This window comes from Lissotriton vulgaris, chromosome 7 (genome assembly GCF_964263255.1).
Source record: "Lissotriton vulgaris chromosome 7, aLisVul1.2, whole genome shotgun sequence".
Classification (NCBI taxonomy): Eukaryota; Metazoa; Chordata; class Amphibia; order Caudata; family Salamandridae; genus Lissotriton; species Lissotriton vulgaris.
Genome location: NC_141695.1, coordinates 1,194,552,216 through 1,194,575,931, shown reverse-complemented (window position 1 = coordinate 1,194,575,931; position 23,716 = coordinate 1,194,552,216). Strand labels below are relative to the sequence as shown.

The window sequence follows — 23,716 nt, the reverse complement described above, 5'->3', positions numbered from 1 at the left end:
CCATATTCGTTTCTACAGCTTTCTCATATGTGCTGTGTAATTTCTATACTCTCTAGGTCAAATTTACAAAGAATTCCCACAGCATAGTGCAGCTAGAAAAATTGCTGTCCTGCATCGCGTGAAAGGGAGACAGCAGAACAGGACCATATCTAATATGATATAGCATTTTTTCTCTCTCCATGCCCTGTATCAGAATGCGGGTGTGTGTGTGATTCCAAGCATAGATTTGTATTGGAATGGGACTTTCTCCAGTACAAAATACTATGCTTTGGCATATTTTAACGCTTTTATAACTTTGTAAGTCTGCTGTGCAGCACAGCATAATCATGCCAAATTTAGAAAAGTTTTGAGAAAATGAAAACTTTTCTCTAACGCTACGTCTGCCGCGAGGTGGCATATATTTATGATGCTGATCCCTGTCTGTCGATGTGGATAGATAGGGATTTGCATCCAAATTCATGGGTGGTTGCATGGGAATATTCATGTGAAGGAGCAAGGACTCGTAGAAAAGAGACTTGCTTGGAAACAATCCTCTCGTTTAACTCCCGAACATGTTATTAATAACGTGGTGTGTAAAACTAATACGCATCACATAAAAACGAGGGTTAGAGAAGCTTGCGTATGTGTTTGCTAATATGAATAACTCGAATGGCTTTCTAAAATGGCTGCAAACGGGAAATCTTTATTGCGCATTTGACAATTGCATCTACGCAGTATGACGTGCTGTCGCTTGGAGGGAAATTCTTGCGCATGGACAGAAGATACTATGGAGTCTTGAAGACTCATGTGCTTTGCATCTGCTTGCTTGAAACAAAATTGAGTGAATTTACTAATGCCAATGCAGGGAAAGTATTAAAAAGCAAAAGGGATTAGAGTAGAGAAGAGTGATACAGTGAAACCATTTATTCTTGAAAGTATATCTGTCTTTCTGACTTTATTACTAGTGCACATTTGGGCCTCTTGGGTATGTCTGGAGTGAGCCGTGTCACATGATTCTGGCGCATGGCAAGTGTAAGTCAGCCTGGAAGGATGACGTGGTTCAAGAAGAGTGCAAGGTGACAGCCTGCCTGAAGCCTGGGAAACTGGCAGTACAAGACCCGGATGAATAAAACCACATATTAAAGTTAAACATTTGTATCAGATGTAATGTGCATGCGGGTGGGAAAATAAAAATGAATACAAATTGAGGAGATGGGTTTATTATCAACGGGCTTACTGAAAAGAATGATATGTAAGCATGGTGTAATGATCTTCCCCCCTGGCCTGACCAATCAGAGTTAGTATTTTACGATATTGAAACATTAATGGGTGGTACATGATGAACGAAAAGGTATAATTGAGGTAGCTTTAGCTAGTTAATTAGCAGAGACCGGGATGCTGTCTGAGAGAAGTCAGAAACGTAGATGCTGAGATGCTGCGAGCAGAGGGTGTTGTCGGAGTAGCGAGAGATGCTGATGAAGAATCGAATACAGAGCTTAATATCCTAAATTATTAGACTTAGAAAGAAGATCTTGGAAGAATCTCGAGGAGGAAGAGAGTGTCAGAGAAGGGTGCAATGTGATTGTCAGTGTTAGAGAGGTCATCTATCCTGTCCTGAAGTCTTTGTCTCCTGATCCATCCCAGGGGACCCCTACCAGCTCTTTGGCCAGGGGTTGGTCTTCATACCATCCTAGGTAAATATTCATTTTGTGAATGTGCAGGTGCTCTTTTCTTTCTGTTCTCTCCTTTTTGATCATGTCATTGCAAGTTTGAAGTATGTGCTGGTGATATGATTAATTGAATCTTCTCTCCCATGAGTATTGGTGAATGTGGTGTATTTTGAAGTGGTTCACATGCAAATAATTTTGCTAAAGACTTAAATCTTTCCTTAGTCTTTGGTTATTTACTTTAAGGGTAAAGGTTAGAATTAAGTTATAATTTTCACCATCAACTAGTTCAACTAATGGTCCATCGACCAGAGGAAGGAACTTTTTGATTAGTGAAAGGTTAGTTAGGAATAAGGAATAATCAATCTTGAGGTATGAAAAATAATAAACTTTGACTCCAGTGGTTTATTCAAATTGTGTGTGTTTATGGGCTCAGGTGAGTATTTGGTATTGGAGGATCTGTTGCTGGTAGGCCGCTGGAACACTGTATCACCCATTGTGTGCCCCATTGCCCCAAAATGGCACTAAACAGTGCAAAGGGCTACTTTATGTTACTTTTGACTACTTTCCATTGTAAAGCATGCTTTGTGCTGGAAAGTAAATTCAAACATCAACACTTTGTGCCTGGTTTCCACCACAAAAGTGATGCAAACCGGTGCAAAGGTGGTCTTCTGCATTTACCGTTACCATCGCACCTTTGTCTTTGTTTATTTATTTTTTATTGAGAAAACGAGTGCCACCTTTCTCTGGGAGGAATGAGGTTTGGGATCACAGCCATTTAACTGTTGCACTTATCAACTTACAGAACTATTAGGTAATTGTGCATTTGCGTTGTGTACGTCTTCTTTAGCATATGTGGTGATTACCATGTACGCTTTATCCGTTCAAATTTACTGTCTCTAATACATTGTGCATAGTCGCTGTAGCGGAGCACTTCAATAGGAGCATGGTTCATACACCATTTGCGGGGTCCACAGTGTATGCAATCGAGGGACCGAAGCTTCAACCTTTTACCTTCATTATTCATTCCTTTGGGTTAGACTGTCTGCATTATGGAGGGTAATCGAGAGTGTTGCTTTGATTGTCCCACACCTCATATTGTGCACTTAGAAGCAGACATATCTTAGTCGACATCAGCTTGTACTGATAAGCTATCCTGCTGTGATTGGAATACCAATAGTACTTCATCCTACTGATGTGTAATGTTTTTTCCTGTAAGGTTGGAACTTCTTTACTTCGCAGTGTCTAGCTTTCAACTTTGGTTAATTTTTATACCCATCACCTCCAGTGGTTCAGAGGGAGTGCTGTGGAAGATTTCCAGGCCATTTTCAACAATCTTTCGCAAAACAGAAGTGCCAGGTTTATACATCTAGTTCCTGTTTTTTTAGCCGTGGGTCACAGTAGGCAGCGACTGGGTGTGCCCAGGTTCACTCTCCCTGTTTAGGGCTTAAGCTGTTCCATTAAGCCCTCTGAATATTGTTTACGTTCGGGGCAGGTGCATACCATATAATAAACTCAGTATCGGAAAGTATCTAGAGCATGTCAAGGGACTTGTTTCACTTATCCTATATCGTTTTTGGGGAGGTAAGTATGAAGTAGGAAATTAAATTATTTATATTTAAAGCAAGAATTTCTTGATACTTTGAGTGTATATCGTAATATGCGTCCCCATTCTCTGTCATCAAGGTCCCTGGCCAAGTCAATTTCCCATTTTGCTTTTTGGTCATTTAGATTAGTTTTGGTCACCTTTGTTAGTAATTTGCAGAACCAAGTCACAGTTTTTTTCCTGTGCCCCATTGTGTATATGAATTGTAACAACCCATGTGTCTGTGGCTCATCGTTTATCCCTCCACACTCCCTATAGCCCACTATAACTGCAAGATGCATGAACGGAGCAGGCTTATATTAAAGTTCTTTCTTATCTTCTCCAGGCTAGCTGGGCCACTGAGTGACCTTAGTCCACTGGAACATCCTTCACTTGGCTTGGTGAGCAAAATAACGATGGATTAAACCCAGATCTGTGACTATGGGTGAATGTTTTGCCATTGTGCAACATTCCGTCCATCATCTTGTGTGTTTTGCTGTTCACCCTCTGTGGGAAGGGTATGCCCAGACGTGGGTCCCGTGCTCACTACGCCACTGGAGTCAAGCTATCCTGGCTGAAGATGGCTGATAGCCAGAAACCGGTCCTGGGATGCTTGATTCTGGTCCAGGGAAGACATGGTTTTGGCAGTCAGTTCGGTCTGGACTGTTCCCATGAGGCACAGGGTCAAGACTGATTTGCATATGGCCATGTCTGAACTGGGGTGGCTTGGTGAGCAAAATAACGAAGGATTAAATCCAGATCTGTGACTGGGGGTGAATGTTTTACCATTGTGCAACATTCCGTCCATCATCTTGTGTGTTTAACCAGTCCTCAATGCCAGTGCTCGGACTCTAAAGTGTGTATGTGGAATTGGCTGTACCCAATTGCAAATGGCTAAGTTACCTATAAGTCCCTGGTATGATACCCTGATACCTAGGGCAAGTAATTTAGAAGGGTGCCCCATGGCAAACATCACTGATTGTGCCACTCTGGAGGTCCCCAATTTTAACAAGTCCCCCAGTCTGCCACTACAGACTCGTAGAGCAGTTGTGCACTGCTTGCCTTAATTTACCCCCACTTCCCTTGGACATGTGTAAGTCACCCCTCTAGCTGACCTAAAGAGTCCTAAAGGCAGGATGGAGCATATGACGCAGGCAGGACATGCACTTTGCACATCCTGACAGTAAAGCATGCAAAACTGTTCTTTTACTGTGGGAAAGCTTGTTTGCCCAAATGGTGAGTACAGGGTTACACGCTGACTCCTCAGCTGTGCTAACCCCTGATGATCAAAGCAAGCACTCTGTTAGATTTGGGGGTCTCTAGTTGGAAGAAGTAGGTACCTTTGACCAAATAGTGACCCTTGCGTCTAGTCAGGGTAAGGGGGTACACTCCTAAAATAACCCCTGCTCACCCCCTTGGTAGCTTGGCATGAGCAGACAGGCTTATCTCAGAGGCAGTGTGTAAAGCTATTGTGAACACATACAGTAACCAAGTGACAACACTACAGATGGACACCACACAAGTTGTAGTATCAAAATAAGTATTTTTATATAGACTTAACACAAGACCACAAACGACAGTAATCTGCAATACTGTTCTTTAAAATGGTAGAATTAGCTTAGTTCTCTTAAGATATAAAATGCGACACTTTGAGTTCAATGTACCTTTGGAGGCGTAACGCTATACAACGAAAGTGTTGAAGGGAAGGTGATGCATCGGTTCATTACACGCAAGAACAGTGATGCATCAGGTCCCTACTGATGCGTAGGGGATGCGTCGGATCTTCTCGGTGTGGGGAGGTGATGCGTCGGTGTCTTACTGCACTTCCCTGGCGAAGCGGCTCGCACCGCCGTGATGCCATGAAGATCTGGTGCAATGAACAAAATGGCGTCTTCTCTTTGATGCGACACGATGCGTGCATGCCCGACAGCTGTACGGCGACTCAACGATTCTTCTGAGCCGCGAAAGGCCCTGCGACACACTTCCCGGTGATGCGGCGGCTTCTGATGCCATGTCGATCCTCTTCTCCGGCGTTGCGAGGCGCTTCGGCAATGATGCAACATCTACAGCGGCAACAAGCTTTCCTAGCGATGCGATGACAGCAGCTGCGATACGCTTCTCCGATGATGCGGCGGTGTCTGGTGCGGTGTCGATCCTCTTCTCCGGCGATGCGAGGCGCTTTCGCGTTGTGAAGCAACAGCGGCAGTTCGGCAACACGCTTCTTCTTCGTGCGTCGCCCTTCCAGCTCCTTGCAACATGCAGTCCCTCAGAAAGCCCAACACAACTGCAGGCACTCCCAAAGAACTCTTGGGGAGCTGATTGGTGAAGTCTGTTGTCTCTGATACTTCAGAAAAATGCAAGCTATATCTCAAGCCCTTGGAGATACTTCACAAGTTGAATGAAAATAGCACAACGTCCTTTCTCCTCTCTTTGACAGTCAGGCAACCACTGCAGGCCAATCCCTCATGCTTAGGGATAGTCTCTCCTCAGTCTCTCTGGTTCCTCTCCTCAGCAAAGGTTTCTTCTTGTTTCCCAAAATTGAAATAAAGTTCTGTGGTTTGGGGACCCTCTTTTATACTAATTTTCCCTTTGTTCTCTTAAGGCAGAGAGGGCTTTGCCTAGTCCAAAAGAGTTCTGGTCAGTCCTGGAGCATTTTTTTTACAAGACTCCTTCTTTCCTTTCACAGTGTAGGACAGGTACATCAGACGCATCACAGGAGGTGGGCCAGCATTGTGGAGGGAAGGCACAGCCCTATTCAGGTCCCAGGTGCAACTCCTCCCACCCATCTACATGCAGATCTCTCTATTCAGCCCTGTGCTGTCTCCTGGAATCCCCCACCCCCCATCACTTAAACTCCAGACAAGGAATACACAACCTAGCAGAGGCAGGCTTGGATAGTTAGGCAAGAAAATACCTACTTTCTAAAAGTGGTATTTTCAAACACAGAATGTTAAAACCAACTTCACTAAAAGATGCATTTTACCATTCTGAGATCAGGCATACTAAACTCGAATTTCTACCAAGTTCCCTGAGTCAGTTAGGATTATAAGATGTTATAATCAAACTGCCCATTCTGGCCTATGGGGAACAGGTAGCCTTGCAATAGGGAAAACGAAAATGGCTGTAATTCACTATTAGGGCATGCCACACACACCAGGGCATGTCCTACCTTTTACCTACGATGTACCCTGCCCTTGTGCCTACCATAGGGGTAACTAATCTGCAGAAAAGGGAAGGTATGGGGACTGGCAAGTGGGTGCACTCGCCCAGTCAACATGGCAGTACCGTACTGCACATAGGCTCTGCAATGGCAGACCTGAGACACACTTTTACAGGCTGCTTCTGTGGGTGGCAAACCAGTGCTGCAAACACACCAGCAGCATTTGGTTTAAAAGCCCTGGGCACACTCAGTGCATTGGACTAGGGTCTGACAAGTAAACCAAACCAACCAATCATGGAATCACTAATCCACACATCAATTTACCATAGGGAGCACTTGCACTGTGGCACTGGATAGCAGTGGCACAGTGCCCCAAGCATCTATAAACAGCAAAAACAAATGAGGCAACAGTACAAAATGGAAGGGAGACCCACGCCAAGGTGCCAGGTCTAACACACTCCAAGGTATCAAATAACTTGTTAGTTTAATCCCGACTTGTATTTCACGTTGAAATGAATGTAACTCATTGCAGTGTGCTGCTATAGCAAAGCTGCAACATTGTTTCCTTTAAAATTCTGTGCCTTCCAGGCTCAGCCTGCTCCATGAGACAGCTTTCTCCCCTCCTGGAGAGACATGCCAGCGATTCTCAGGAAGGAGAACAATGAGGGATTGCAGGTCAGGGAGGTGTCACCTCCCTCCTGCAGGAAGCCACCAGAGTGTAGGCCCAAAAAGGCAGGCTTCAAAGGTGAAGGCTCCTTTGAAGGGCACATGTGTAACACCAGGAGAGAGGGTTGTCTTATTGTTGAGGTAGCCAGTCTGGCATGTGAAGCAGAGAGGGGAAACCAGCTGCCAAACCGGTTTCCCCAAAGGCGTGTAGTCCTGAGGTAGCCACAACCCGGGGGTGAGCTAATCAGGTTTGAACACCAAGAGAGGGGTCTTCCCATATTAGGATTGGGCAGGGTAATGCATCCTAGGATAGCCAGATGCCCCACTCAACAGGAAGTGGTGACCAGGGGGAGGGAACATGGTAGCCCATGGGCTACCAGCTGCATCGTGTCCTGATGCACTTTCCAAGCATAAAGAGGGCACCCCTAGCACCTAGATCTCATATCTCTATCAATTTGGAAGAAGGGCCGAAGGAAAACTGTCCTCCTGCACTGAGGAACCAGCAAAGAGAGGCTTTAATGATGAAGACTGCACCTGCGACACCTGGTGGCTAGCCAAGAGAGGAACTGTGCCTGCTATGTCTGCTCAAGGAAAAGCTGTCTCCAGAGTCCAGCCAAGAGAACTCCAAGGGCTAGCTGGCTGGCCTCCTGTTCGCAGCACAGGGACACAACAGGTGAAGAAGCCTGCTGGGGCAAGTTGGTAGCCCAGGGTCTTCAAACCACAATCACTGCCACCGTACAGCACCGAGGACCAGGAGCTGATGCACAGAGTTGCACCATAGTTCGGTGAGCCCAGAAGTGCTTTCAGAGAGGTGCTGGAACCCTCAGAAGGGAAGTTATTGACTAAAGAAATATTGGCCTGTGAACGCAAAACTGAGTTACTGGCAATCGAGTGGCGATTGGACTTCGGCCAGACCGGAGAGGGTTTCATGGGAAATTGATCCTGATACCAGGACCCCTCACCATCTTCCTGGACTGAGGAATCCCTAAAGGAAGACCCCCATCAACCACGTCGCATCCACAACATCCTTAGAGCATTTTTAGCATCCTTCATCCCTTGCCTCAGGACCACTCCATAGCAATCCATTGCAATGCAGAAAATATCCCTGGAACCACTGAAGACCTTCTTCTGAGAAGGTAACTGTTCTTGAGGACCTTGCTAGTCCCCTTGACAAGCTCCTTGCTGGAGTTGGTCGCCCCAAGTACTTCTAACCAACAACATTGATACTTACCTATGTTTCCTTTGAAAACTTTTCTAAGTGTCCAATCTATTGGCTTTGTAAAGGCTTGTTCGCCTGTAAGTGAAATTGCTGTAATTCATTATTACTGCAAAATCAATATATCCAGAACCATCTGATAGATGTGTTTCATTCTAGTGTCTAAATTCTCATTAAAAAAGACTATTTTTTATAAATTGGTGTCGGATTTCTCTAGTATTGTGTCAATTTCTTCTTCAATTGTTTTGGTGCTGTTTAAATGCTTAACATTTTTTCTTCTGTGTAAGCCTTGCTGCTCAGTTCCACAGCTGCTCAAGGTTGAGGGTTTTACATACCAAACCTACTGGACCTAAAAGGGTTGATAAGTGTATTACATGGTGAGGCCGCACAACCACAGCATATAATACACACCATTTCCTCACAGCACAATATTTTTGTCTGACAATATATTTACTAAAAATATTTGGACATACTACTTACAGCAACACAATGGGCTAGTGACCTACCACAATTCTTCAGGAAGAACAGGTTTTGGGGAGGTTGGCCTGGGAAGGAAAATTCTTAGGTTGGGAAAAGCCAGCCTACCCAAAAGTGTCAACATCTTGTGCACTGGGTCGACTGGAACTACAATGAACTCTTTCTTATGTAAAAAGACATACACACCGATACACAATTTCCACATATGCCAACACTAGATGAAGGCAAGTTAGCCAGTTAATAGGGACTTGATGGATATTTAACAAGGGCTTGCCAGTGGGCATCCTCCACCCACAGGTATAGAAACAAAGGGCTTTGCCCCTTGACTAAGACGCCAATGCCACCAGCTCCAGTCACAACATAGTCCAGGTTGAAGAGGCAGTGGAAACTGTATTAGGTAGTACACATAGGGTGACTCTGGCTACCCAAGCACCAAATGGATTGTAAACAGCAGCAAAACAGATGGCCCTCTTCCGGTGGATTTGCATAATTGTTAAGTTCTCTATAGGAAAACAAAGGGCAACAGTCTTTTGTACTAGCGCCTTTATTCCTAAAATTTGGCATCGTTTTTTGTGGGCATGTGGGAGGAGAGGCAGGATGCCACATATATGGGTCTTTAGTGTTGGCTTGTGGGGAGAAGGGTGCAGTGAATGCTTTTTTCGTAGATACTAGCTCACTGAGCTATACAAAAAAGCGAAAAAAGATGAAAAACAGTTACATATTTATCACTGTATTTGCAGTTAAAATGCCACAATAAATGCAAATTTGTGATGCAAAATGTCCATGTTTATGCCAACATTTTTTATAATGCCACAATATCCATGGGGTCTGTCTTAGAAGCTGTATTCATTACACAACCTTTTTAATACATCATTTAACTTAATAAGAATAAAAGTCACATGTTTTTAAAAAAGAAATGGAAGTGATTGGACAGATGTATTGTGTGTTATCTTGCTGTTATCTACCCCACCCCCACTTTAATAGTAAGTAAGCCTTGAGTTTTTAATCTTGCTACATTGTTAGAGCCAGAGCCTAACAGGCATTGGCAAAGTCAATAGGTCTGGCTTTGATTTCCAGCTTTTTGTCTTTGCCAATTCTCGTTTTATCATGGTTTATAGCTGGAGTATCTACTGGATCCTTGGACAATACCAAAAAAAGAAAACATTGCCTAGACTATAAGCAAAAATACTTTTTGGCCTGAGAATGTACACAGTCCTGTATTGCAGGGCTTGAGTCGAGAGTAGATGCGGGTTCAAGACATCTACCCACTATTTTCAGAGGATAGAATCCGTCTACCCTGCCAAGAGGTTGGGCCCCACAGAAATGTGCTGAACTCCTCCTGATTTTCTGACACTGGACACATTCAGCAGCACCTACATATTGTCTACTATTGTTTCGAGCATCAACGAGCAGGCGGGGAGTGGGCGTATCAGGTTTCAGCTTTGCCCATAACAAAAGCCGACATTCAGGGGCTATCAGGACTCTTAGTTGGAGTATCTGGGCTGGGTGCTATCGGGAACCTCACACCTATAAGCAATGGAGGAGAAACAAAGGCTCACATCTTATCACTTCACAGGTACTTAACAGAGAAATGATTTTGCCTTTGTTCAGTCCCATATATAAGAGATATACATGCACTGTAAGAATGTCAAATGTTTTGTTCACCGGAGTATTTACACAAATAACAATTTAAATACCACTTTTTTATTTTATTTCTTTAATCGCACCATAGCAGTACAGTAGTGCTAAAGCACTATAAAAGAAATAGAAAAACTGTGGTATTTAAATAATTTGTGTATGTGTGATGTAAAGCGCTCTGACACCCTGCATTGGGATGGTAGTGCCATTACTCATCCCAGTGTAGAGTGTCAGAGCGCTTCACATCACCCGTAAAGATTATACATTGACAATAAATCGTGTGTACATCAATATAAAGAATGAGTTACATAAGACAGTAAGTGTGTGTTAAATATATTTTTATTGCAGGAATCAGTAAATCGTTACATATTCGACCAGCATTATAGATCAAACAAAATCAATGAAATGCAACCCTCCGTCCCCCAGCAGTATGTACCCTTACACAGCCATTCAGCCCACAACCCTACGGTCGGGCGGCGAAATTCAATGGGGGCTCAGCAGGAAGGCGAAGCTGGTCCGGATGATCCACTGTCCGTCATCTGCTTTTCCAAACAAGCCTACAAAACCCAGAAAGAAAACCCCACCCTCAAAACACTATGAACCAAATTAACCCCTACCCAACCCCGCCATCAGTGCACGGTAACAACCGCATTAGGATCTGTGAGAGGACCCATGAGGAAAGTAACAGAGCTATAAAGTGCAATCGTCTATCGGGACTCGGGGCGAGCTGCTTCCTCACTTTCGGAGTCGCTGGGGGCGCAGTAATCCCTGAGGGCCTGTACTAATGTCTCCCATTCTAGCGCTGCCTCCTGTGCCTTCTCGTTATGCTGCCTCCTAGCTAGCTGGTATCTCAGTGTGCTTTCCCCCGCTGCCCACTTCAAGAGTTCGCTGTGCCACCGGCTCCCTGTCGGACCAGCCCGTGCCTTCCAGTTCCTGGTCACCTCTCGTTTAGCAAGGAGAAGCCCCAAATCGATGAATTTGCTGGAAATTTTGTTTTTGGGGGTATGTGGAAACCAGTGTAGGAGTCCCACTGCCGCATCAACCGATAAGGATCTCCCTGTCACCTCCTCCAGGGTCTTCCCCACTTCCATCCAGTAGGAGGACAATCCCGGGCAGGACCACAACATGTGGAGAAGGTCTGCCTCCGGCGCCGGGCATCTGGGGCAGTGCGCCAAGCCCGTAGCAAAATATCGTTGGATTTTCGCCGGGGTCAGATATGCCCTATGGAGTACGTAGTAGTGGACCAATTGAAAGCGGGCGTGGCGTGTGCCCTTCCAGGCTCGCCGCACCAGTTGGGACCAGGTCGTCTCCGGGATCTCCTTGCCTATGTCCTCCTCCCAACGGGTTCTCAGAGTAGTGAGGGGGGCCAGCCCCTCATTGATCAGTCTACCGTAGAGGCAAGTGACCGCCTTCACCGTACCCGCGGACATCATGACGTATTGGCACACCGGAGATATAGGGGGTTCCTCTTGCCCGCATTTCCAGTGCGCCTGGATCGCTCGGACCAGGGCCGAGTGCAATAGAAAGTCGCCGCGAGGAACCTCGAAGCGATCAATGAGCTCCCGAAAGGGTAAGAGCGCCCCGTCCTCGTAGAGGTCACCTACCAATTGTAAGCCTGCGTCCTCCCAGTTTGCCAACCGTGACCATTCACCGCCATGGGGCAAGGCCGTCAGCATCCCCAAAGGTATTTCGGGCGCATACGGTATTCTCAGGTGGCCCCGGGCGTGAGCTCGGTTCCAACATAGGCGAATGGTCTTCTCCTCTAGCGACAAGTCCTGTAAGGCCAAACGTTGTCGCAGCGCTATGAAGGAGAGAACATGCCTGGCCATACCCGTACCTCTCCTGTCTTCTGGGCCCCGGAATTCTCGGGCGATCTCCTGGGTGAGGGTCTGGAGCTGCGCCGCTAAGTAGTACTTTTCAAAGTCCGGCACCGCAAGCCCACCCTCGGCTTTCGGCCTCATCAGGGTCCTGAGGGCCACCCTTCGGCGGCCCGAGCCCCAGAGGAATCCGACTATCATTGATCGTAATAGTCTAAACGTGGCCGGTGGGACCCAGATCGGTAGCGCCCGGAAATAATACAGCAACCGGGGAAGCGCCACCATTTTGAGCAGAGCGATCCGCCCTGCCACCGAGAGCGGCAGTGTAGCCCAGAAGTCCATACTGCCCCGTAGTGCTCGGGTACCGCGGGCAATGTTCCCATCCAGGAGGTCAGACGGTTCATGGTAGACGTACACCCCCAGGTACTTAAAGCAGTCAGGTTCCCATCTAATCTCTCTACTGAGAGCAGGGCTAGGGGTGCCTTTGCGGACCGGGAAAAGACAGGTCTTAGCCCAATTCACCCGGAGGCCCGAGACCTCCCCAAACGTCGTGAGCGCCGTCGCAGCTCCATGCAGGGCCGCAATCGGGTCCTCAAGGAAGAGCAACAGGTCGTCGGCATACAGCGAAATGTAGTGCGGGCCCGAAGGTGTCCACAAGCCATTATAATGGGCTCCCGATCGGAGGTGCAGCGCGAGTGGCTCCACCGCCAGCGCAAAGAGAAGCGGGGATAACAAACAACCCTGTCTCGTGCCTCTCTCCACCGGGTATTGTGAGGAAATCAGCGGGCCCGCCCGAACCCTGGCCGATGCAGAGGCATACAGGACCGTGGTCCATCTGATGAAACCCTCGCCAAGGCCGAACCTCCGTAACACAGTGCTCAGGTAGTCCCATTCCAGGCTGTCAAAAGCCTTCTCTAAGTCTACCGATAGGACTACCGGGCATGGGGCATCCACGAGCGGTTCTCCCAGCAAGCGGAACAACCTGCGGATGTTCATGGTCGTGTTTCGCCTGGGGATGAATCCAGCCTGGTCTTCATGTACCAGAGAGCTCATGTGACCCAGCAGCCTCGAAGCCAAGATGCTGCTCAGTATTTTATAGTCAACCGTCAACATTGATAAGGGACGGTAAGACCCCGGATCGGACGAGTCCCTTCCCGGCTTGAGGAGGGGAACCACTAAGGCCTCGCACATCGAGCCTGGGAGCCGACCAAGCCTCTTCGCCTCTCTATATACTATTAATAACCTTGGGGCTAGGAGATCAGCATAGGCTGCATAAAATTCCACAGGAAAGCCGTCTAGGCCCGGGGTCTTATTCCTCGCCATCTTTTTAATGGCGCTACGGATCTCTCCCAGTTCTATGTCGGACCCCAGGGCCTTCGCCACATCCTGCTCCACTGTTTGGAGCTCTAGGGGCCGTAGATAATTATCAAGCAGGTCAGGGTCTCTGACAGAGCGACTGCGGTACAGACGTTCGTAGTAGTGCAGGTAGCAGCTCAGAATCTCAGGCTGAGTGTGCACCATGGTCCCATCTGCCATGCGCATGGACGTCGTCAATGAGGACTGGCGCGTAGGGTTGGCTAGCCATGCCAGCAACGCGCTCGACCTATCCCCCTCTGCGAGGGACCTAACCGTGTAGGCCTTGCAGTCGAAACAGCGCAGCCGTTCGACCTCCGCTGCTACCGCCTCCTTCGCCTCCGCCGTGCGTTCCTGAAGTTCAGGGCGCCCGGGGCGGCGGAGTTCCAACTCGCGGAGTTTCCGATCAGCTGTATCTAAGTCGGCAAGGATAATTCGCCTCATGCCGACCTTCTTGGAAATACAGTATCCCCTCACCACCACCTTAAAAGCGTCCCATTCTAGCGCTCTCGAGCTCGCGGTGCCCCCGTTGGACGCGAAGTACTCCGAGATCTTATCTCCTAGGTCCGCTTTGAAAACGCTGTCCTCAAGGATCTCGGGACGTAACTTCCAGGTGGGCACCGCCGGCACCCCAGGAAACCAACGAAGGTCCAGCAGGAGGGGGTTATGATCTGAGATGGTCCTGGCCAAATATTCAGACCGGACCGCCGCTGAAACCAGTTCAGCCGAGCCAAGAAATCCGTCCAGTCTAACGTGTAACTCATGTAGGCCCGAGAAGTAGGAATAGTCCCTAGTTGCGGGGTGTTGCGCCCTCCAAATATCCGTTAGACCCCAGTGTGTCTGCCAGTCCCTACGACCTTTAGCCACACGGCGAACCGGAGAGTCAGGGAGGGGCGGATGCGAGCGGTCAGTTTCCACATCTACTACTGAATTGAAATCTCCACCGAGCAGGAGGGGCCCGGAGAAGAAGTGGGCCAACGAGCCCGATAACCTGAAAAGGAAGGCAATCTGGTCTATATTGGGAGCGTACACACAGCAAACGTTTAGGTCCCTCCCTCCCAAAGTGCCCGAAATGGCCACATAACGCCCCTCTGGATCTACCACTGTTTTCGTGACCTGGAAGGGAACCCCAGCTCTAATCCAAATCAGCGCCCCCCTGGCATACGCGGAGTACGAAGTGCAAAAGACCTGCCCCCTCCACCTACGCTGTAGCGCCGCCCCTTTCGCCTTGTTCAGATGGGTCTCCTGCAGCAGCGCCATTTGTACCCCTCTACGCACTAAATAAGCGTGGACTTTGTGACGCCTAGACATGGTGTGGAGCCCCCGCACGTTCCAAGTAATGCATTTCACATTAGCAACATCAGCCATTGTCCCATATCGTTCGTGCAAAGTCTCCCCATGGGGGTCCCAACAAAGAAAGAGCATCAATCAACCTAGCACTGATGGCGGCCATTTTCCCCAACCAAAACTTAACAACCCCAGTTCGATCCAAACCCCCATCCACCCTCCCCAGAACAGGACCCAAATAGCACCATCTAGTTCCCATCCAAACCATACCCTCCAAAAACCCCCTGTCCCCGACTAATCCTGCGGTCGCCACCGTAGGAAGGCCTTAAGGGCCAGGTGCGGGCCGGGCGTTGGCAGTGGGCCCTCGATGCCCCGGCTACCAGGACTAAAGCAAGCCCAAAACAGTACTAGAAACCCTCGGGGCAAAAGCAAGGCACCCCACCCCCCCTTCCCCGGGAGTCAGCATCAATCGTCGGCACCCGCCACCCCCGTTTCGGGCCCCCACCCAAATGGATGTAGCTCACCCCGTTAACCCTGTCCATCCAGAAGGTCCTCCACCGATTTCGGTGTGATCACCGGTGTGTGGACGCTATCAGTCACCGATTCCTCGGAGTCCGTCGGTACCCCCTCGTCACCAGGGTCCGCTTCCTCTTCGATGGCACCGTCTCGTGAGCCAGACAGCGCAGATAACACCTCCAGCACTCCCTTCCGCTCCGTCGATGTCTCCGCAGTTGAGGGTCCGCCTGATCGGCCACGGCGACTCCGAATCCTCTTGGACCGCCGTCTCTGCTCCGGCTCCGCCGCCAGCTGAGATGAGGAGCTAAAGCCATCCTTCCCGGCTCTATAGAGTTCAAGCCAGTTACAGACATCCTCCGGGGTATCAAAGAATTGAGTCTTGTCATCGACAATTATGCGGAGCCTTGCAGGAAATAGGAGCGAGTATTGGATGCCCTCGCTCCGGAGCTCGCGCTTGACCGCCAAGAATGAAAACCGCCTGCATTGGGTTTCATAGGTGTAATCCGGGAAGATGTTCACCTGGCTGTTCGCCGCTTTGAATGGGCCATTATGTCTGGCAGCATTGAGGATGAGGTCTCTGTCCCGAAAGTGCAATAACCGTGCCACCACCGGTCGCGGGGCACGTCCCTGTTGTGGTGGCCTCGCCGGGACTCTATGAGCTCGCTCCAAGGTGTAGAAGGAGGATAGACCCTCCGGGGCCACCGTGTCTCGGAGCCAGGCTTCCAAGTATGCCACCATGTCGCCATCCTCAATCTTCTCCGGCAGGCCCACCACACGAATGTTGTTTCGCCTGTTACGGCCTTCCGCATCTTCCGCTCGCTGCTCCAGGGCAGTAATCCGGGACAGGGCATCCTTCATAGTCGCGGCCAAGGTTCGCTGCGCCGGCTCCAAGGTTTTCACCGAGCTCTCCACTTCCTTGACCCTATCCGAAAGCTTGCCGTGATCCGCTCTAAGGAGGCCTAGGCTCGTCGCCACCTGGGCAATGTCCTGCTGGAGGGCCGAGCGTGTGGTCGCAATCGCCTCCAAGACGCGGTCAAATTGCTGCTGCATTGGTGCGCCACCAGAACTCTCCGGGTCTCCACGTTCCTCTTTGTCCGGGGTCTCCGATTCTGAGGCGGCTGGGGTAGTCCCCTTGGCTCCCCTTGGTTTCCCCATGTCGCCGGAGGCACACAGTGTGGATCCAGGGACAGGCGCCACCGAGTGCGGGCGTCGGCTATGTCTCTCCCGGTTGCTGGTCTTCGGGTCGAGCGCCGGTGATCCCCGTCTCCAGGGCCTGTTGGACCTTCTCAGCTTCGGCTCGCGCCACCACCACGTCGTCTGAGGGCACCGAGGAGGAGGCGGAGACAATCGGCGCCAGGTCGGGCAGGCCCGTTTGGCTGATGAGATCCCGGAATGAGGGTCACCAACTCCACCGGATACTCTGTGGCGCCAAGGGGTCGTGCCTCCCATGGGAGTGGGTCGGTCAGGGAGATGCAGCCAAGTGCGGTGTAGGGAGCGGGCGCTACGGTCAGGGCCTCTAGGCGTCCGCGTGCCGGGATCCGCTATAGCTAGGGCATCCTACCACCTAGGTGCGATCCCCGTTGCCAGAGTCCAATCAGACCGATATCCAGACCCTCATATCACAGGGAGGCGGAAGGGTGGAGGGTGCGCCGCTGCTAGGGATGCTCCTCCAGTCTAATGGTCCCGGCCAAGGGGAACAATGAAGTCCGGGCGCCATGTTGGGTCGCACTCCGCGGTTCCACAAACTTCGATTTTCCGTCGGGTCACCACACGTTCGGACTGCGCCAAGTGCCCCGGCAGGTCCCCGTCGGGCCGATCAACAGTTTGCGGGGGTTAGGGTGCCCCACGGCCTCCGATTTACAGGATAATCCCGGGCTCAGTCCCGGAGCCGAGCTCTCAGGCGACCATCGCCATCGGCGCCCAAGCCACGCCCCTTACATAAGACAGTAAGGGTTACACAGTGTAGGAGCCACATGTCCTTCATAGCTCACTGTGCTATATTATAAGCATTACAATTTATGATTTGAAACTAACAAAAGGATCTATTTCTTAAAAGCAGTAACCCACTTACCCATTTACATAAAATACAAATCGGTCATCCGTGTGTTACATAATGTGCTTTGCAGGAAACAGATTAACCCTCTATTCTACTTTGATTCAAAACTAGGACTAGACAAAACATAGATGTCTCCAGCAAATACGTTAACCTCAAGAATTATCTTACCGTTATTATTCCCTGAGATTTAGCTGGCACACAAAGATCTCTGCAGCAGGTGCCTTAACCCAATAAGATATTTTAAAATACAGACATTGCAACCAATTAGGCAGGACAAATTTACTGCCACATTTCTCCGTGATGCCAATTTCTTTGAGGCAGGGCTAAAAAAAAAATGTATACGTTAAGATCTAAATTTTGCGTCATGTTTGTGTCAATATTTTGGCACAACCCCAGTGCAAAATCTCAATTGGAAAATATTGTAATGCGCTCAAATCTACTCATGATTGACCTGCTAAGCATATGTGAGATCTTAAGATCTGATGTCACTTCCTGTGAATTCATGGGTTGTGATGCCACTTCCTGTGAAGCCACACGCAATGTCATGTGCTGTGATGTCACTTCCTATGATGTGACACGAGGTGATGTCACTTCCTGTGATGTCACACACAGTGATGTCACAGCCATTCTGCCCAATTTTGAGTGTTCCCCCACTTCTGTTTTTTAGGGCTTGAGTCCTGCTATATTGGTCTATGTTTCAGAAGGAAACTACTTTGTATGATGCTGTGCTCCTTGTGAATGAGCAAAATACCACCATTCGCAGTTAACTTAACCAATGGCTGAAGTGGGTTTACCCGCTGCCCCATACTGTATGCTGCAGTGGGCTGAAGACAAATATGAATGACACAACAAGAGTCCAATGGATGAAGAAAGCGCACTCAGAGCCCATACGAGTATTTTATGTATAATAATTTTAGTGAAATCAGAAGGTCTTAGCTAATGCAAGACCTAAAAAGTCAGAGAGGTTGCAGTAGTAGCTGGCTTCTTTGGGCCTGGGGAAACTAGCAATACTTGTTAAAGCCCATTTGCTTTTGAGACCCCTAGGCCCCGACTACTGACCTTACACTCTCTCTCGCCTATCCGTCTGTCTCCATCTGCCATGTTCATTCTACTGTCTTTGGTATTTTCTTATGCGGTCACCATACCCTTTTCGTCTAAGAACTGTATGGGGCCGCGAGACACTCCCAGGACTACAAAGAGTGACATGCAGCAGCAAGGGACAGGGCTGACACTAATAAACCAGACGACTGCTGCTGGAGCATCAGACATGCTTAGCAGGAATGAGAACACAGAGGACTGACAGCATTGAGAGAGCGAGGAGGCTGACGGCAGTGAGAGTGCAAGGATGTCTGATAGCACTGAGGGAGCATGTTGTCTGACAGGAGCAATAGCGCATAGGTGGCCTACAGACGGGAAACATCCATTACAACGCAGTCATTACATCGCACTGCTTTTAGAATGCAACTGTTACAACGCAATGGCCTTTACATTACATGCCATTACAACGCATATCACTACAACGCATGCCATTACAACGCATACCATTATAATGTATACCATTACAACGCATTATAAGGTAAGTAATGGAGATTTTTTCGTTTTAGGGTGGGTATGGGTTTTAGGGTAGATGGAATAGTAATTTTTACCCCTACACTATCCAACACTTTCCCCACTGTTGCACTCACTGTAGTGGGAATAGTCATTTTTACCCCTACTTTTTTACCCCTACACTATCCAACACATACCCTACTGTTGCCCTAAAAGTATCATGCCTTATAATGGTATTGGTTGTAATGGAATGCGTTGTAATGGTAGTTTTTAAAAATGCATTGCAATGGCATACGTTGTAAAATCATGCTATGTAATGGTAGTTGCGATGTAAAACTGTGCTGTATAAGCATACGTTGTAATTGTTTGCGTTGTAACGTCATATATTCCCTACAGACATGTGTCTCATCAGAGACAGCCCATGGTGTCTGACAGGTGTGAAAGTAAAGGGATGACCCAAACTAATGAAAGCGCAGAAACAAAGTCTGATACCGGAGACAGCGCAGGGATAACGGACCACAGCGAGAACACAGAAGCACCTGGAGCAGTGATTTCAGTCAGTAGCGTCGCGGCAGATAGAATGGCGGGATGTCCCACAGTGGGAGGGGGGGGGTGCTTGTGTCCAAGTAATGGAAGCAGGAATAGGTCTGACGCCCCTCAGAGAGCTGGACACAGCCGTTACACGGGCCTGTGTGACGCAAGACGGCCCCCAAGCCCTCAGGGGCCCTTAAACGCATGAGAGGGCCCCATTCTGTGCAAGGTCAAAGAATATCTGTGAGATACGGGAGCGTCAGGGGCCCCTCTTCACAGTCAGCATGTGGGGCCCCCATAATTTTACGTTACGCCACAGGTGCTGGAGTGCCTCGCATTGCAACACATACATTTCTCTCACAGTCATCGCATACCAAGGATGTCTCACGCGAAAGCCTCGCAGCAGTGAGCAGAGATGCTGGGAAGCCCTGAGAGTGTGGGGATGTCTCACAGCAGCGAGGGGGCGGCCTGGCCCAGGAGTGACAGCCTGAAACACTCACCATGTCTCTTAGAAGAGAGTGTTCCTCGGCGCGGCTGCCTCTCCTCCGCCTCTGAGTGCTCTCAGCTTCCTCTGAAACGATGGGACAGGAAACCAGGAACTCAGACCGAGAGCGCTCACGGCCGCTCCCATTGGTCCGCCGAGGGGATGTGAGAGGTGCGCGGTGTGTAGGGCGGGGGACCACTGGGGCATCTATGTGCGCTCAAGGAGAGGACCAATCCCAGCACGAGAAGCAAGGGCAGCTTGGCAGCCACCTGCCTGTGCTGACCTACATGGCCTGTCCCTCAGCAGCTCTCTTTCACTCTGACACTTTTTTACGCTTTGAGTGTGCCGAGTTGTGTGTGCAATAATGCTTTAATAATAACTTGATAGCTTTTATGTACATAAGCCTCATTTAAATCAACATATAATCTACTGATGGTTGACAACGATAATGGAGCTTATTTAACCGCTATATTATTATTTCAATTCAAATATTTAAATATTGTAAGTGCATTTGTAGACTGCATTGCCACATTACCACCATCTGTCCAGCTTCAAAGCGCCCTATCTACTGTTTTTCCAGTTCTTCGAATCTAGGGGCTGATGTACTGTTCCCCTTCACAGAGTAGGGGTGTACAGACAGGACACTGCTGGGTGGGGAATTGGAAAGCAATTTGAAGTGTGACCCAACAGGTCGTACTGGAAAGTGTCCTTCTGCAGGGGATCACAAGACGACCTGCCTCATCAATACTAAATAGGTATGATTCAATTTGCAACCCCAGTGTTTATCTGATGCCTGCAAGGGACATCTAACTTCTTATGTCTGCATCTGGCTGTGTCTAGAGTTTCGTCTGCCTGCTCCCTCGAGGAAGCTGGATCGATTCTCCGAGTGCAAGCTTCCCCTTTGTGAATATGTTACCACCCCAAGTCAGGGGTTAGTAACTGACCAACTGAGATCACAAACCACTGACCCACCCCTTTCTAAATTGCAATTAGGTAGGAGACACCCCTTTTCCATCTCCCTCCTATTTCCTATTTGTAAAGTGTCTCAAAATTAGGCCTTAGTGGAGTTTGCAGAGTTCTACTAAGCGGAACTCCGCAAAGTGCCAGAAAAACTCTGCTGCTCTTCGCTGAGTTCCACCAGTGTCAGTCTGTTAAGCTGCGCTGCTCGCGCTTATTTTAAGCGCCAGGATTTTGTCCTGTGCAGTGAAATCAATGCAAACGGTACTCTGCATCGCGTCGGCGGGCGCTGCTGCTTTCTGCCGCTCAAGTAGACATTCAATTCGAGCGGCAGCTTCCTCAACGCGAGCAACAGATTTGTCAGCGTAAGTGGTCATGACCTTCTGCGACCGCCCGCATTGAGAAATCTTGCTGGAAGGAGGTCTAGCATGTAATTTTGCTTTCACGAGCGCTCGCCAACTTACCGTTTGTGAGCTGCATGTGAGAAAAAAGGCCACTCCGCGAATTCCGCAGGCAGAGTGGGATTCTTTGCCCCACCTCTACTCAAAATACGTTTTATGAGTTGGAAAACCTGTAGCCGCAAACCCTGTGATTTTGAGGACTGTATGGTTTGTGACCACAATAGCGTTTTTTACCGCTGGCCCCTAGTCACATGATCCCCTTTGAAAATCTTTCATCCAGTGGCATACCTCAGGAAGTTTACGGGGTGGGCAGTATGGGATTTCCCGACAGTGACTACAGTGTAACCGGCTAAAAAAAAAAAAATGCGACAAGGGTATGATGAGGAGGGTGGGGAGCGATAAGGGTTATTAAGAGGATAGAAGGTTGGGGTATCAATGGAAAGGAGGATGTAAAGGAAGTAACATTTTTGAAGCCATTCAAATACATCCAAGCATTGGGGTCTTTGTACATTGTATAAAAATAATTTACAGAAAGCAGGTAATAAGTAGATCGGTGAGTTGAGCACTTAACCACAGAAGCTGTGAGGTCTGCAGGGGATAAGCTTTACTCAGGGTGAGATACCTCAAGTTGCTGAGTGCCTGCTGCAGTGATCTGTTGGTAACCTAACTGATAATAATTGGGGGTTGTTGGTTTCTGTTTTTTAACTGAGACAAGCTTTATGACCCCTTTAATCCAGATATAGCAGTCAATGTCTAGTAAGGCCGTAAACGACCTCATTGCACCGGGCTGTCCTTTGAGGTGGAGGCTTTGCGGTTATCTTTGAAGAGTCGCTTGATTGCAGGCAAGTCAGTTCCTGGGACTCCCTTTGCTCCGAGTTTCTGGCCTTCATTTTGTGACATTTCACCTGGACGTGCAGTTACATTTTTAGTAATGCATCAAACTTTAGGTCTGGACAAAATTCATCTAGATAAGCTAATTAAAGTCTCTGGACGAGTAATTCCACAGTTATCTGAAGCTGAGATTGATGGTGGCTTCATCTTTTCTCTAGGTAATCAACCTGAGGCATCTATGGCAGATTTGTCAACAACCTTCAACCATTCGGCCTGGATTTGTTGCCTCGAGATCCACTTATAAAACTAGCCACGTACTTGATTTAGCGATTGCTTCCTGGATCCAGGTGGTAACCGGATTTATCATACCATTGAACACATCACTGGTTGGTCCACTTTACCATCAATCTTTTTGTCAAAAGGAGATATGGTCTGAAGCTAGTGTACAATTTATATGGTTGTGGGGGAAAATTGAATGTATCAAGGGCTTTAGAGGCCGAAACCAAATACGCATTCTGCCAATATCAGTTCCTCCTTAGAGATCATGGTCAGTTGTCAGTGTCATACATTGGTAAGTGAGGTTCCCTCCAAATCTGGAGGCCATGAGATAAGTAAACCATCTAACGTTTGTTTCAAAATGGCAAAAAGCTTTACAGACCTGGAGGCTTGAAGATGGCGGCAATACTATTTTCTTAACGACCTGCTCAGGTATAAAGCCCGACATAAAAACACAAAAGTCCTTTATTAGAAGAAATACCTGTTTTTGTATTTACAATTCAGAAATGTCCCTCGCCACTTGTTTCACTTACTTGCTTATTATTGTATCCAGACTACTTTCAAAAATAAAAACCTCGCAGGCCTTTTGTGAGGAATTATCTTTCTTCCCGAATCAAAAATCCAGAAAACGTACACTTCATAAAAAGCCTTCAAAACTCTTTAGGTGACCACTCCTCTTACTTCCTGGTGACAGCTTCTGGGTCCTCTTTTCCCCTTGTAAGCAAAGTTAGGCTTTTCTACCAGCCCTTTAAACTGCAATCAGGATCTCTGGATTGTGTGTGTCCCTTCTTCAAAGCTCTAGCCCCTGCCCTCCATGGTAGATACCCAAACTAACTCACTACTATGTGTGTCCCTAGCAATGAAGCAGTAGTGGTCTCTGCCGTACTAAGCAAGCACTGGCAAAGCCAATAGGCAGAGCACTGGAATTACGCGATTCTGTCGCTGCTGCATTTGTTGCATAGTTATAGATTTGCCACCTTTGTGTTGCCGTGCACTGGAATGCCACATTTCAGTAGCATATTGCTCCTTTTGAATGATACTAATGGGGTGAAACCTTTGCGAAGACAGTATCAATATGGATAAAAAGGGCAAAAAAACGGAATTACGACTGCCGTAAAATATGCATCATTATGCTAGATAATTTACCCTTTCTTGATGGATTATTTAGTTATCTCATAATTTGGTCCTCTCCTGTCACATAATTCCAGTGGCTTTGTCAAAAGATGTTGCCTTCGAAAGACAGTAGCTGACGTTTTGGCTTTGCCAGTGGT

The 23,716-nt window shown here is 48.3% G+C and overlaps 1 protein-coding gene across 1 annotated transcript in view; it reads right to left on the bottom strand.

Moving 5' to 3' along the window:
• LOC147703148 (septin-4-like) overlaps nucleotides 1-20,116 on the bottom strand; it is a 90,544-nt gene extending 70,428 nt beyond the window's left edge. The window contains exon 1 of the mRNA XM_086931682.1: nucleotides 19,997-20,116. Coding sequence (XP_086787808.1) covers nucleotides 19,997-19,999 — 3 coding nt within the window. The 5' untranslated portion in view covers nucleotides 20,000-20,116. The remainder of the gene's footprint in view (nucleotides 1-19,996) is intronic.
• Nucleotides 20,117-23,716: the final 3,600 nt, after the last annotated feature.